At 41.0% G+C, this 16,729-nt stretch overlaps 1 protein-coding gene across 1 annotated transcript; it reads left to right on the forward strand.

The window, feature by feature from the left end:
* Window positions 1-13,204: 13,204 nt before the first annotated feature.
* LOC110159476 (alpha-2 adrenergic receptor-like) lies at window positions 13,205-14,482 on the forward strand. The gene has a single exon (XM_020924034.1). It carries the CDS (start codon window positions 13,205-13,207, stop codon window positions 14,480-14,482), a length of 1,278 nt encoding a protein of 425 aa, XP_020779693.1.
* Window positions 14,483-16,729: the final 2,247 nt, after the last annotated feature.

Raw genomic sequence — 16,729 nt, forward strand, 5'->3', positions numbered from 1 at the left:
ACACTGCACCTGTCACACTACTCCTGCCACACTGCACACTGTCACACTACTCCTGCCACACTGCATCTGTCACACTGCTCCTGCCACACTGCACCTGTCACACTACTCCTGCCACACTGCTCCTGCCACACTGCACCTGTCACACTACTCCTGCCACACTGCACCTGCCACACTACTCCTGCCACACTGCTCCTGCCACACTGCACCTGTCACACTACTCCTGCCACACTGCACCTGCCACACTACTCCTGCCACACTGCACTTGCCGCACTTGCCACACTGCTCCTGTCAGGCTGGTCCTGCCGTTCCTTGTTCCTTCATCTCATCTCATACATAAGTTTTAATTTACCATTTGTCATTTTTGATGTGGTCCTTGTGATTTTAACATTTTGATGGATCAATGTGTTTATCAAACAAGACTTTAATTAAGAGAAATACAAACTGTAAACTCAGTTGGGACCCCTCCATATCATTACTGACAAAATCAAAGCACTTCCTCTATCACACCTCACACTCTTTAATCTTTACTTCAAAAAGAGGTGATTTTTGGTCCTCAAGAAATTTCACTGGAATTTCAGAAAATCCAGTCATCACTATAGGTCCTTGCTTTGATAAAATAGTGTGCATAGCCTACAAGAAGCACCTCTGGTCACTTTCAGACTCTCATTTTCATTGTAATAGTTAATCAAATCATAAATATAAAACTTTTCACATAAAGTAAACTAAATTTGAATGATCTGTTGATTACAATGATGATGATAAGATTTCACAACACACTGTATCACCAGGGCTCTCATCAATCATGTTTGTAAGAAAAAACTGCCCACTGCATTAGCTTCAGACCGTATCCATGACACTGTGCATGCTTTTATGAACCACAATACTTTGCTCAGGGAAGTGCGCCATAATAAGTGAGGCCCTAATAGATCATTAACATTGACCACACTGGAGAGCGAAAAAGTCCTTCTCGAAAACAGATATATTTATAACAGTGGTGTAACTGTAATAGTGTCATCATCGAATTTAAATCAATGGGATGTAAAGACTATTTAATCACAGTTGTGGAATCCATTGAAATGGTTGTTCAAAATATAAAACATTAGAGGAGTAACACACTCAGACAGTATAGTATATCTTGTATCTTTTGAATGGACCCTGTATTAATAATGATAATGATTAAATTGCTGTGTTTTCTTGAGCATTTATAAGCTGTTGAATGTCAGGACCTCAAAGACAGTTTCCAAAGTTTCTGCAAATTCAATTCAGGAAAAAAAACTTTACATAAAATATTTGTAGGAGTCCTTTGGTATTTACTGAAAATGTCACAAGAGAAATGAATGAGAAATCACAAACTAGGACACCTGGCATTCTCTGCCTGCCCCAGATTTCATGTCAGTCTTCTATCTCTGCCACATATATTTGTACTTCCCAATTTACTTTAGAAAACATTGGAGATTGCTGCAATAGACTGTATATATAAATGGACGTAGCTAACCCGCTGGCCTCTGTGTTCCAAATATGAAGTGAGCATGAGGGCGCTTCTGGCTCCTTTGACTCTTTACATTTGACTTAACAGTGAGCCTTGTCATTTTGGTCTTAACATGTTTGTATTAACCCACTCTACATGATGCTGGTGTTTTTCTCTATTTTATTATTTATTTATTTGTGTGTATTTACTATTTTGTGCGTAAATAAATTCTTATTCCTAATATGGAACCTGGCTCCAAATCCTCTCTGATAATCTGCTGGCCTCATGAGCTTTATTTGACTGGAGCCAAACAAATCCATGTATCATTCATTCATTTGTTTTTCAATATAAGACCAAAAATAAGAAAATAAAAAAACAACGGTTTTCTTCATTATTTGTCTCCAAAACCAAAATGAAAAAACAGATAACAATTGCTTTTGTTTTTTTCAGTTTTCGATTTTGTGTCTAAATGAATAATGGAAAAAACAGATAATGGCCATTTCCCATTTCTGTGACTTACACTGCGATGCTGGACAGAACCAGGACTGAACCAGGACTGAACCAGGACTGAACCAGGACTGAACCAGGACTAAACTGTTTTCCATTCTGGTCTCAATCCTGGTCTGGTCCTGGTCTGGTCCTGGTCTGGTCCCAGTCTCAGTCCCACTTTCAGTCCTGGTCTCAATTCTGGTCTGTTCCTGGTCTCAGGCCCGGTCTCAATCCTGGTCTGAAACCTGGTCCTGGTCCCAGACTCAATTCTGGTCTGGTCCCGGTCTAAGCTCTGGTTTCAGTTCCGGTCTGGTTCCAGACCTGGTTCAGTCCTGGTTCAGTCTGGCTTCACAGTTTAAGTCACAGAAATGGGAAACGGCTGTTATCAGTTTTTTCCATTATTCATTTAGACACAAAATTGAAAACTGAAAAAACGAAAAAAAAAAAATCATTTTGGTTTTGGAGACAACTAATGGAGAAAATAGTCGTTTTTTCTTTTTCTTTTTTTTGGTTTGATATTGAAAAACGAATGAATGAATGATACACGGATTTGAGTGCTATGGGTGACGTCACACTCCTTCTTCCAGTGTATGGTCTGCACAGATGATACATACCAGTCCGTTATTTTCACAGTATTCCTGTTATAAGTTCACACCCAAGTTTGAGCAGGTACCATTGAGAAAGCGAGCCAGAGCTGCACACAGATGTCCTGCTCTGGCAGCTGGTGAGGCTGACGAGCGTCTGCCCTTACACAGTGTCTGGGCCTTATTTTCATAAAAGGTGACAGGGTATGACTAAGCCCATATTGCTTGCAGGAGAACAGGTTCACATGGAGGGCCTGGTCTAATGAAGATAATTGTGGCTGGCACCGTGCTGGAGTGCTGACAAACCTGTCTTCAATCCATTTCGACACAACTGTCTCTGCTGTCACTTACAACGACTGCATATTTCACTGTGCTGTTGGATGGACTGTCACACTGCCCTGTGCGCCCCACCGGATCTTAAAATTCAGTTGTGGAGAATTGTAGCGCACTTAATGTGAACAATGACGATATCCGAGGTCAGCTGCTAATTGAAACCGTAAATTGTGAGCAGATGCCAGAAATCTCCAAGTACAGAGAGGGAGCTCTTTGTTAGGGGGTGTACAGTTCGTTACCGCAGTGCCGCAGAAGCAGACGAGATACTGCTCTGACCTTGAGTTCCCTAATGCGTCAGGGTCAAATGTGGACAATATCAATGTTTAGCATAACAATAGAGGAAGCTGAAAGTTTACTGCCGGGTGATTAGGCCAGCAGTATTTTAAGACACTAAAGCAATGACATGTACATAAATTCTCATAAAATACTATACAAGGTGGCATTAAACTTATCCATCTACCGTTCACTCACTTATGGGTGTTTTTATTGCTCCAAGAACATGCACACTTACAGTCAGAGGGCCATCCTTTGCACAGATCTGACCGGTATCTTGATCTGGTGGCATCTCCTGCTTGTTTCCATGGAGATAGTTTAGTTTAATACCATACTGTCACACATTCCAAGCAAAGCAATTACATCATCATGAAGATAAAGAAAAAATAGGCAGACTCCTCACCTGGAAAGTTACATACATAGTTCACCTTACCCAAACTTCAAAATAAAAACTTTCAATGAGTCACAAAAACTTGACAACAAAATTATAACTATGAACCTACTACAATTTTTCACTGTCTCTATTGCTTTTGGTCACTTGTAATGCTCAAGTTGGATAGGCTTCATGTGAACCAGCTCCCATTTTCCGAGCTTCAGACTGACACAGCATAACTTAGTACCCGTACGTGGTAAGTTTGTTAATTGGATTAGTTGGTCTGGGTGATTCTCTTTTGCATATTTTGTCAGACTATTATCCACCATAACCTAACAAATAATGAACCAATTCTGTAACTAAAATACTACTTATGAGTAAAAAATGGACATTAAAGGTCCTATGTTATGTGTTACCTCATCACAAACATCCCCCGAGTTGTGTTTTGTTTCATTCACACGTTTGAGTGACCCTTTAGTATTAGTCTGTCTACTAGGGATGGGCATGATTAGTTGATTAATCAATAATTGATCATAAAGAATTTCATCGATTACGTTCATTTTAATCAACAAACCGAATGTAGGTTGCTGTGCATAGCGTAGGGTGACCAAACAGGGGTCCGTACATGTAGCTCTCTGCACTCAGAAGGAGCGAGCAAACACAAACAGTCGGTCAGCCTGCAACATGCCGAAGCTCAAATGTGTATTTAACGATGTCTTGTACAAGAAATTCCACGCTTTCCGTTCCGGTCGGGACAAGTGTGAGGCCATGTGCATAGTGAACAAAGCAGCACATATGTTTCGGTGTCCAGTGGGAAAAAGCTCACCAGGACACCGAAAACATGAAAAAGTTTTGCCAGGTGAGAGTAGCGCAATGTTGATGACGAGTCCCCACTTCCCACCCCTCGTACGGTGTCCTGGTTTTGACAAACACAAATATGGTCACACTAACCTGTATTCCACTGAGTCGTGCCGCATCAGCGCACAAGAGCTGTTTTTTTTCTTCCCTTAGTTTATGCAAATTAGCCATGCAGTTTTAAGTTTTGTTTCTGTGAGAGTTGCGCAAAGCTGCATTAAACACATTATAATGACAAACGGGCTGATGTGGCTCTAGAGTGGTTACAGTTTATATGTTGTAAAGTTGAATTTATTTATGCAGATTAGTAATGCAGATAGTAATAATAATGAATGATGATCATTACCTCCGCCAAGGAGGTTATGTTTTTGCCGGCGTTTGTCTGTTTGTTTGTTTGTTTGTCTGTTAGCAACATAACTCAAAAAGTTATGGACCGATTTTGATGAAATTTTCAGGATTTGTTGGAAATGTGAAAAGGAAGAACTGATTTCATTTTGGGGGTGATCCGGAAGAAATCCTGGATTCTGGATCACTTTGAAATTTTAGTTAACATTGTGGTAAATGGGGCCAAAAATTTTGTTTCTCAATATCTCGGTTAATTATTGACCAAACCCCATGAAATTTGACTCAGGGATGGACAATGGGATCCTCTTTTATATTCCAAAGGCTGATCCGGATCTGATCCAGAAGACTGATTTTATCGCAATTTATATAAAAAATGGGGGTAGTCCTTGGCGGAGGTCTGCGCTCTCTGAGTGCTTTTCTAGTTTTAATATAAAACTGTTAATGATTAATTGATAATCGATTGTTAATTCTCCCGACGATCGATTAAGAAAATTTTATCGAATGTGCATCCCTACTGTCTACATCTGCAAAGCTCAAAATGCTCTGTTCCACCTCGTGATGTCATAAAGAGGTAGTTAGTTAGTTAGTTAACAGCTACATTTTACTTTTAGTTCAGTAGAGATTGGCAATTCCAGAACTAAGATTATCCACCTGATTCTAGTGAAGGTGTATGGAGTTTAAAAACACAGTGAAGCACTTCCTGCATACATGATAACATAGATCAGGAAACAGTGCAACATGAGCCCTTTAATATAACTGCTAAAAATAGACAGGACTGATTCTGTTGGCTAAGCAAGACTGGGTATTTTATTAAACATAATATGCAGATGTTTGTAAAATCTGCTGACAGTTATCATGCTGACACTTCAGAAAATCTGTATTCTTAAAGGCCCCATTTTCTGATCTACGTTATAATATTTTTTCCTTATCACAAACAGACCTGGAAATGTTCTGCTGTGTTTTTGAACTCCATGCACCTTCACTAGAATCATTTGGATGATTTTGGCCCTGAAAATGAGAATCTCTACTGAACTACAGGTAAAATGTAACTGTTAACTTGAAAACTACCACTTCAAGGCATCACAAAGTGGAACAAAGCATTTGAGCTTTGAAGGTGTAAACAGACTAATAATAAATAAAAAGGAGTTACTCAAACATGTGTGAATGAAACAAAACACAGCTGTTTTAGAGGAAGTAGCAACATTATAACATGGCTAAATGCTCACAAGAGTAAATTTTGCCTCCTATAGGACCTTTAAAAGGAACCAAAGTCATATAATCCTTGTGCTAAATCATTGGTTTGTCTGTAGATGTGAGGTAGAGATAGGTGTTCTTGCAGCAGCCAAACAAACAGTGCCATAAACTCTAGATAGAGACCAAGAAAGCCACTTTTATCAGTGATCTCTGAGCTTAGTGCTCCCCTGACAGCCTATTGCATCTGGACACTATTTATATTATTACAAAACTATGATAAAAGATAGAAAGAGGCTGAAATAACCAAGGACGATGCGATTCCACCTGACAAACACTGTAACATTTGGAGTTTTCTGTGCATGCCTTTTCAAGCAAAAGCAAACCAGAAGTGTATTACTACAGATGATACAGTTCACACACAAAATATAAACTGACTGGTGAGGGTGAATCTATCCAGTCACATAGTTTCTTTGCACCTCGGAGCGTGACACGTTGAAAACAGGCTGTCTGCGGAGACGAGGCCACAGAATGGTAGGACACTGCAGGAGCTTTCACTCACTCCCACTCACCCCCCAGTCACAGCTCACAAGTGCCTTTGTGCTCATTTAGGAGAGATGCTACTGACTTACAAGAGCCTGGTTATTACAATGTCCTTTCATAAGGCAGAGGTGAAAGCAGCAGACACTTTGGATTAAGTAAAAATAAAAATTTTTAGTCTCTTCATAAACAATGTCTGACACCAGAACACATGTTAAAGGTCCTGTCTTCCTGCAAACTTCACTTGTGAACTTTAAACCGTGTTCAAATATTGTTTCCTCATCAGAAACATACATGGAGTTGTGTTTTGTTTCTTTCACACATTTGAGGAATCCTTTATTATTTGTTCTTCTACATCTCCAAAGCTCAAAATGCTCGGTTCTACCTTGTGATAAAGTGGTAATTTTCATGAACAGCTATCTTTTACTAGCTAGGCAGGCGCCACCTAGTGCCTCCACTAAATTTTCTCTCCAGTGACTAGATCAGGAATCAGAATACACTAGATGGTTCGCAAAAAAGTGCGAGTCCGGGCACCAGCCAATCAGCAAAGAGCCATATATTCTGTGTTGTCAACGATTCCCGAGATCGAGGATTTAAAGCCGGAACAAAGACTATCAAGGGGAAAGACGTTATTGCAATTCTTCCTAAGGGATTTGGGAAAAGCTTAATATATATTAATATAGCTCCGTTAGCAGAGCATTACATACGTCCCAACCAAATAGCAGCAACTGGTTAAATGAAACCTGCCTACCGTCGAGCAAACAAATCCTAACACTGCGAGGTCAGACGTTTCCACGAAGTGAAATCAGCTGATGAATAAGGCTAATCTTTTACCCTTTTTTCAGTAGACTGGAAATTCGAGGGCTGAAATCATCCAAGTGATTCTATTGAAGATGTATGGAGTTTAAAAACACAGTGGAGCACTTCCTGTTTTACCATATGGCATCACAAGGTGTTTTCTGTTTAAGAGAAGAACTCAGCCTAAATATGCAGGATGTATGTGTTAAACATGTGTGAATTACATGACACACAACGCCAGGTATATTTGATAAGAAAACAACATTATAACATCAAAATAGCGTAATATGAGCCCTTTAAATAATTACTCATTCTCAAACATTTAAATATGGAATAAAATAAACAAACAAATATGGAACTAGGCTCCAAATTTACCCCATAACTGCTCTTTACACAGTCTATGATTGATAAACTTTCCTCCTTATTACAAATAACCTTTTGTATTCAAATATCGTTCAATTTCACCTTCAGTTTTAATCTGAAACTATGCCAAGTAAGTGCTTTTTATTTCTGGAATCATAAATAATCATTGTGGTGTGATTTGCATATTGCTGTTGAATAGTTGTTCTTTATGCCCTTCCAATATTTAATGTGTCATTGTATTTTTGTTTAAGAGTACCAACAGGCCACGCTGACTTGTACCACATAAAATGAATAAATAGCAGCTACAGTTGGAGGATACAGTATTTTTATAATAATGGCCAAACAAAGCTAAGTAGCTGTGATCTTCTTTGTGTACTCCAAAAGTACTAATGATTATTTGAACCAAGATCTCCATATTTTGTTTCCAGTTTGCACAATAAAATGTGGAGCAAATATTAGGGCACTTACTATTACAACATAGCCCTCACATCTAAAACACCATCTGATCAGAATTCTTTCTTTATACCATCCAATCCCTTCAAAGCTATTTTCGATCTTTCATCTGAGCAAAAACAATTAAACTTTCGGTGCAGATCCTCCCTGACAGTCGAAGCTTAAGTGTAAAGCAGTAATTATAGCTGAAAGGGTCGTCTCCGTCTCCAATGGGCTTGTAAATGCATTTTGATAGCTGTCAGATCATCTTTCTCTCTGCGGACTCCACAGCTTAACCCCTGCAAGAACCATCTGATGAAAATTACATAGTCTATTATAACACCATGCATTTGAAGAAAAAAAAAACTCAGAAATGTACTGTTAAAGGTCTTATATTACACAAAATAGACTCTTGCGATCTTGTAGCAATGTTAAAATGTTGTTATCTCATGAAAAACATACCTAGAGTTGTGTTTTGTATCATTCACACATGTTTAAGTAATTCTTTATTATTAGTCTGTCTACATCTCCAAAGCTCAAAATGCTCTGTTCCACCTTATGATGTCATGTCGTGGTAGTTTTCATGTTAACAGCTCTGTTACGTAAAAAACGGGTCACACAGGCTTATACAAAAACAACTGATTAAACTAAGGGACACACCAAACTAAAACAAATGTGCCCCAAAGTAAAACCACATAAACCCACAAACAGAATCAAGTGACAAATTAAAAAAGACACAAAACAGAACTAAACAAAACAAGTGTCTGAACAAAACAAAGTCAGACATGTACTAGTACAAAACAAGTGACTGACATGAAAGAGACACAAACAAACAAACACAAAATGGCAGACTGGTACTGGCAATCTCCTTAAACAGGTGGAGGAGGCTGGAAGTGAGGCAGGATTGCCCCACCAATCACAGACCAGGGCTCTCACAGCAGGAATCAGGACAGCCAGAAAAATAAATGAAAACATCCATCCATCCATTTTCCTCCGCTTATCCGGGGCCGGGTCGTGGGGGCAGCAGTCTAAGCGGGGACTCCTAGATTTCCTTCACCCCAGTCACGTCCTTCAGCTCCTCCGGGAGCACCCCATGGCATTCCCAGGCCAGCCGAGAGACATAGTCCCTCCACCGTGTCCCGGGTCTTCCCGGGGCCTCCTCCTGGTGGGTCATGCCTGGAACACCTCCTGAGGGAGGCGTCCAGAACAGATGCCCTCCCCTCATCAGGCTCCTCTCGACGTGGAGGAGCAGCGGCTCTACTCCGAGCTCCTACCATGTGACTGAGCACCTCACCCTATCTCTAAGGGAGCGCCCAGCCACCCTGCGGAGGAAACTAATTTCGACCGCTTGTATCTGTGATCTCGTCCTTTCGGTCATTACCCAGAGCTCATGACCATAGGTGAGAGTAGGAACAAAGACTGACTAGTAAAATCAAGAGCTTCACCTTTTGGCTCAGTTCCCTCTTCACCACAACGGTGGTAAAGCGACCGCATCACTGCCGATGCTGCACCGATTCGCCTGTCAATGTCACGCTCCATCCTCCCCTCACTCGTGAACAAGACACCGAGATACTTGAACTCCTCCACTTGAGGCAAGGACTCTCCACCCACCCGGAGAGGGCAAGCCACCTTTTCCTGGTCGAGAACCAGCCCAGCCATCCCAGCCGCTTCACACTCGGTTGCAAACCGCCCCAGTGCACATTGCAAGTTCTGATTCGATGAAGCCAAGAGGACAACATCATCTGCAAACAGCAGAGATGAGATCCCTTGGTCCCCAAACTGGACCCCCTCCGGCCCCTGACTGCACCTAGAAATTCTGTCCATAAAAACAATTAATAGAACCGGTGTCAAAGGGCAGCCCTGGTGGAGTCCAACATACAGCAGGAACAGGTCTGACTTACAAAAATGAAAACACACAAAACAAGTCAGAACTGAAGGCCTGGGACCATAACAAGCTCATTTGAACTTTTGTTCCTCTAAACTTTTTGTTTAGTGGCAATTCCAGGGCTGATATTCATCCAAATGATTCTAGTAAAGGTGTATGGAGTTTAAAAACACAGTGGAGCACCTTTTGTATTACCACATGACATCACAAGGTGGAACAGTGGTTTCTGTTTGAGAGAAGAACTCAGCCTAAACATGCAGGGTTTGTGTGTTAAACATGTGTGAATGAAACAAAACAAAACTCCAGGTCTGCCTGTGATGAGGAAACAATATTATAACACAGATCAGAAAATAGAGTAATATGAGCCCTTTAAGTAGCTGTTATGCACTTAATAGAATATTTATTATCAGTCACGGAAAACTTGACCTATCTTTGCCGAGCTTTTTCACTTTTGAACTTTGTGGAATCTTTAATGTGGAGAATACATTAAAAATATACAGGAAAGGTGACAGAGCAAAGCCTATGAGCAAAGGTCAAAGGTTCAATTCCCGAGACAGTAAGCACTTGAGATGAGGTAAGGAGGTGAGTAATTCTAAACCCTTCCACTGGAATCATTGCTATAATTCTCAAGCATTTTATTTGCTAATTACAAAACTGAGATCACTCTTTACAGAGAATCAATAAAACATGAATAGTTTACAATGTGACCTAACATCTAATAGTGCTTTGGTAATAATCAGAGCAGATAGTTGCAGTTGTCTCCTTAAGACAAATCAGATCATAAAAAAACAGCTGTTAGTCAAGGGATATTTTCAAAATGTTTGTTTAAACTTATAGCGGGTGAACTTTAAAGGTGCACTGTGTAACATTTCCAGTGGATCATCTGCCACCTGCTTGTCTCCATGGAAATGTTAACGCTTTGGCTAGAATGTTCAACAGTATAGATTAAACCTACCTACCAGGAAGCGAGACAAGCAGGTTACAGCAATTTTCTACTTTACAATTCAGATCTGTGGAGAGGCACCCCTATTGACAGAAGGAATTATTGTATTTTTGTGCTATAGAAATACCTTTAATGAATTAAAGGTAGATGTTCAGAAATATTTGTGTATATTTGAGAAATCCGTGCGTATTTGGCTGTAGCTGAGCATAAAATAAATATTCGTAAACTCTCGAATGATTCCGGCCGTGCATAAAATATATTGTGTGTATTTTATCCATCACAATACGAATTGAAAAGTTATGACATCAAGAATTACAATCATGAAATGAAAATTTACGATTATGCTTTCTTCAGTACAAATACAAATTTACAGATGTGACTTTATTCTCAAAAATAAATCATCACTTCACAGGCAGTATTTATTGAGCAGAAGAAACATCGATCGAGGTGCCTCATACAGACTGAACCGGGACTAAACCAGGACTGAACCAGGACTGAACCAGGACAGATGTATTCATACTGATGAAAGTGTAATCGTACATTTTCAATTTGTGACTGTAATTCTTGATGTTGTAACTTTTCAGTTCATTCTGATGGATAAAATACAAACAGTACATTTTATTTATGACTGGACTCTTTTGAGAGTTTACGAATATTTATTTTATGTTCAACTACAGACAAATATGCATGAATTTCTGTCCTATGCACATGGATATTTCTGAAAGCTTTCTTACTCCATAACCTTCCACCAGAAAAGTTGCGCAGTGCATCTTTAAAATGAGGGTGCAAACATTTTAAAATGATGTTGCAATGCACCATTTTGTAGTCCTGTAGACCCGGACCTGTTTGTGTACAAGTCTCTCCATGGCCTAGCACCAAAGTACATCTCTGACCTGCCATATGAACCATTTCACACTGAGGACTCCAGGGACCGGCCTCCTGATAGTCCTGGTTTAGTCCTGGTTTAGTCCTGGTTTAGTCCCGCTTTAGTCACATGGGGAGCCATCGTATCAGTTCTATACAGATAAAGACAGGCTTTTCCTCTGACAATGTTCAAATAGGTTCATAATGATTATATCTAGTTTTATTTGCTTGTACTGTGATTTTATTGCACCCTTCTTCTTCTTCTTCTTCTGTAAAGCACTTTCAATTACTTTGTGTGTTAAATGAGTTCTACAAATAAACTTGCCTTGCCTTACACGTTCACATTAAATCCTCATCATTGCTGCCTTATAAACAAACACTGAGCAGGTGAATTCTGGTCTGTGGTCTATAACTATGGAAGATTGTCCAAACTAGCAGGAGCACTGCTTACAGGCAGGGAGTCATTGTTATGGCTTGTAGTAAAAGATAATTTATGTGTGTGGACCAAGGTTTAAACGTTAATGTAGCAATGTCAAAGACAAATGACAAATCAAGCCTAAAAAACTATGGATAAATTAGCACTATCGGAAACAATCGCTATAATAGCTCAATATTTTGACTAATGACGTCCGTTAATCTTGTATAACCAGTCCCAAGCTACAAAATTGTGACAAATGCTGTTATTTAAAGGCCCCATTACATCTCTGCTGATTCATCCATCTTGGAAAAATGAAAGACAGAGGTGTTTTTAATGTTTGCGTCCCATGTGATTAATGGAGCTCTCCTCGTGGAACCCGAGTCTAACATGAACTGTAGGACGCAGATGGGAATTACACCTCAAATCTACCCAGTGTAAAATCCCACCAGACTGCACTGTACACATTTACACTGCGGCGTCTGGGAGAGCTACGGCTTAGCTCCTAAATCCCACACACTTTCCTTGAGTCACCCAGGAGGAAAGGAAAACTCACAGCTAAAAACGCTCTGATATCCCCTGCAATGTGCGTGCAGGCTTAGTTCAAACTATGCTTTCATACATCATATTTAGAGCAAGAATATACAAGTTGTAAACAACCTCATGTCTTTAATTATTTCATGCCATTTTACGCACTCCGTGTGCGTCAGACTGTCGTTATGCTAAATACACAACTGGGTCTCTCATTGCCTCATTCTCTGATAGTAATATTCTTATCTTTAATCTTGGTAGTTGAAAAATTAGAGTGCAATAATGTGGTGAGAGGCGGGGGCGGGGCCGCATGGGGCTCGTGGATGAGAACAACACATGGGGCATCAATTGGAGCGAGAGCGCACGAGGCTGAAGGAAGGCAGTGGACAGCACCCAGCTCAGGCGCGCGCTATGCGCCGTGTGCCCGAGTTTACCCTCTCCAAGATGCAGCGCACTGCGCTCTTCAGGTGGACTCTGCTTTCACTTGAGATTTGGATGTGACTCGGAGATTATAACACCAAAATGGATTCACTGAATGGGAGCGGGATAGACGCGTTCACCGTGGTCCAGCTCAACGCGACCTGGAGCCTGGACAGTGGATATTCATCTGCGTCTATCGCCAGCATTGCCGCTCTCGTGAGTTTCCTCATTCTCTTTACCGTTGTTGGAAATATTTTGGTGGTGATAGCAGTGTTGACGAGCCGTGCGCTAAAAGCACCACAGAACCTGTTTCTGGTGTCTCTGGCCACGGCGGACATCCTGGTGGCCACTCTGGTCATGCCCTTCTCTTTGGCTAACGAGCTCATGGGCTACTGGTATTTCGGGAAAGTTTGGTGCGGGATTTATCTTGCTTTGGACGTATTGTTCTGCACGTCATCTATCGTGCACCTGTGCGCCATCAGCCTGGACCGATACTGGTCCGTTACGCAGGCGGTTGAGTACAACCTGAAGCGGACTCCAAGGCGCGTAAAGTGCATCATAGTGATAGTGTGGCTCATCTCAGCCTTTATCTCGTCTCCGCCGCTCATTTCTATGGACGGAGACAGCGACAGCTCCCAGCCTCAGTGCGAGCTAAACGATGACACCTGGTACATCCTTTCCTCCAGCACCGCGTCATTCTTCGCGCCTTGCCTCATCATGATTCTGGTCTATGTGCGGATCTATCAAGTGGCCAAAACCAGGACCCGGAGCCTGTCTGGGAAGAAGCCCAGGCCAGATGGCGTGACACAGACTGAGAACGGACTGAGCAAAGGCGAGCGGGGTGAGAACGGCCACTGCCAGTGTCCACCCACGCCCAGCCAGCGCACGGTCACCGCGGGGCCACAGACCGAGGACGCAGAGCTGGAGGATAGCTCCTCGTCAGAGGGCAAAGGTCAGCACATCACCCCGCTGGAGCCCAGTGCAATCAAGAGCGCGAGGCAGAACTCTGTATCCAAACAGTGCACGCGCATCGCCCGGGTCAGCAACAAGTCCATGGACCTGTTCATGTCCAGGAGGAAGCGCCGCAGGAGCTCCCTGGCGCAGAAGAAAGTGTACCAAGCCCGGGAGAAGAGGTTCACTTTTGTCCTGGCGGTGGTAATGGGAGTGTTTGTAGTGTGTTGGTTTCCCTTTTTCTTTAGTTACAGTTTGTATGGGCTCTGCAGAGACTCGTGTAAGATCCCCGATCCTCTTTTTAAGTTCTTCTTTTGGATTGGCTACTGTAACAGTTCCCTCAATCCTGCCATCTACACCATTTTCAACAGAGACTTCAGACATGCTTTCCATAAAATCCTCTGCAAGTCGTGCAAAAAATCATTCTAACTGTGACCTATAGGCCATATGATCCAAAGGAAGTGTTTGATGTTTCCTGTTAAGCAGCATTTTGTTGTCCTTGAGTCTGTGGTTTGGTGAGCTCTCACCAGCTGTGCCCTGATAGACTCCCCTCTTCAGATTAATGAGCAGCGCACTTGTTATTTCTGCCATAATGATTCCTGCGTGTCTACCCATTGATCAAACTCCGGACCATGGCCGCATCAGCCTGCTCCCTGCCCCCAGGCAAATATCACATAATGAGCCCCCATTGACTCCATGCTGCTCCAAATATACCATGTGCAATATGTATTTATATTTTATTAGACTCACAAGTGGTTCCTTCAGTGCAGCATATTGTTTTTAATTTGCAAAGCACTTATCCTGGAGCTCCTGTGTAATGGCAAATGTGTAATATGCCAAAAATGTGTTTTGTATGAATTCATGTTGAAAAATCAGGGGTAGCAACTTAAGCTTACACTGTATGTGCAGAAGTCTTAGACACTAGATATTCTCTAAAAGGGAAAAAAAAAAAAAAAAGTTATTCGCTGTACAACAGCATGACAAAATCCACCCAAAAGACACCTCAGACAAGGCTTTTTTTATTGAGCTTTAATTAGGAAAAAGGTATAAATCCTGTATGAAAATTCATTCCTTTGGTGACACCTGTTTCCGAAATGTGTGCAGTATCAGTACAATGCTAACACAACAACAAATGTATAGATGTATCCTTGACGCTTCCCTGACTCCTCTACAAAATCTGCTCTACTTTTCAACCTAAAATAAACATGAGCTCAATAAACACTAATTGGCCCCACAACAGTTCAGTTCATTTGTCCATATAATAGGCCCATAAAACATTTGACAAGTCATGCTACCTTTAATTAGTCAGCCCCAGTCCATTGTGTGTTTGAATGGAACAATTATTCAGCTATTGACGTAAAGTAAATGATGGCATGGGTTGAGAGATATTATGTGGATCTGGGTGTTTTTTTTTTTTTTTTTTTTTCCTCTGGAGGGGAAGTCTAATGCCTGTTCTTATGTTATACAATAGACTGACTCACCATTGCCTGTCCACTGTCTGCACCTTAAACTATTATAAAGGGCCAATGCTCCTCCAATAAAAATTTGGTTTTGAAAATGTTCACAAAGAGGCTTTTATTTCTAGTCTACCTCTTTTAACACTTCACACATGTCCCTTTGGCTCTTTCTTTGCTCATGATGACTAATAAAATATAGAACATTTTAATGAGATAAATGCTGTAGCTGTTAATAGTCACACTACTATCATAAGGTTATATGAGTTCACTTTAAAGGTGTACTATGTAATTTTTGGTTTGGAGTCCATCACCTGCTTGTTTCTATGCATATGTCACTGCTCTGCCTGGAGTGTTCGACAGTATGACATTAAACAGCTCTACATTACATTTATTCTATTACAGGTGGCTGTATAGCTGAAAAACGTCTATTCTGACTGTGAGCCTCTCCACAGATCTGGCATGTAATATGGTCTGGATTGGTCTCCATGAGGATAGAAAGGTTTACTTTGAAACATTTCAGACAAAGCAATTACATTTCCATGGGGAAAAGCATTTGTCTAGCCTGATTCATCAGCCAGTTTCTCTTTGTGGAAACCGTCTGACTTCGCAGCATTAGGATTCATTCACTTTTTTCATTTAAAGAAATCGCTGCTATTTGGTCGTGACATATGTAATGCGCTGCTAATGAGGCTAAATGGTAAATTAAGCTTTTCCCAAATCCCGTAGGAAGAAGGACAATAATGTCTTTCCCCTTGATAAAATTCACCAAACATTCTCATTGTTAAATCCTCAATCTCGTGAATCCTTGCCAACACAGAATATATGGCTCTTTGCTGATTGAAGACTTGGTTTGGTCCTGTCCTTAATCCTGGTTCAGTCTATTGTCCAGACCAGACTTAGTTCTGAGTTTAGTATAAGGTCTGAATGCACTTAAATCTATGTAGATAACTGATATAGGGATGGCATCTGATTTAAAATAAAGCCTGTACCATTTTATTAACTGAGAATAGTGAATTGCTGTCATGCTCTATTCTTATAGGATGCAGTCGAGCAAAGTAAAAACATCAGTTCTTTGAATCTCTGTGACCTTTAAGGACAGTGGATTTGATGTCCACTCTTTTCTGCCTCATAATCTAATCTTGTCCTTGTGTGTCCTGTGGGCGGAGCTAAGTGCAAACTCAACTCCCAAACCAAAACTGCACTTGTTTTTAGACAGAAG

Source organism: Boleophthalmus pectinirostris, unplaced genomic scaffold, assembly GCF_026225935.1.
Source record: "Boleophthalmus pectinirostris isolate CB_2022bp ecotype Guang Dong unplaced genomic scaffold, ASM2622593v1 HiC_scaffold_20, whole genome shotgun sequence".
In the NCBI taxonomy this organism is placed as follows: Eukaryota; Metazoa; Chordata; class Actinopteri; order Gobiiformes; family Gobiidae; genus Boleophthalmus; species Boleophthalmus pectinirostris.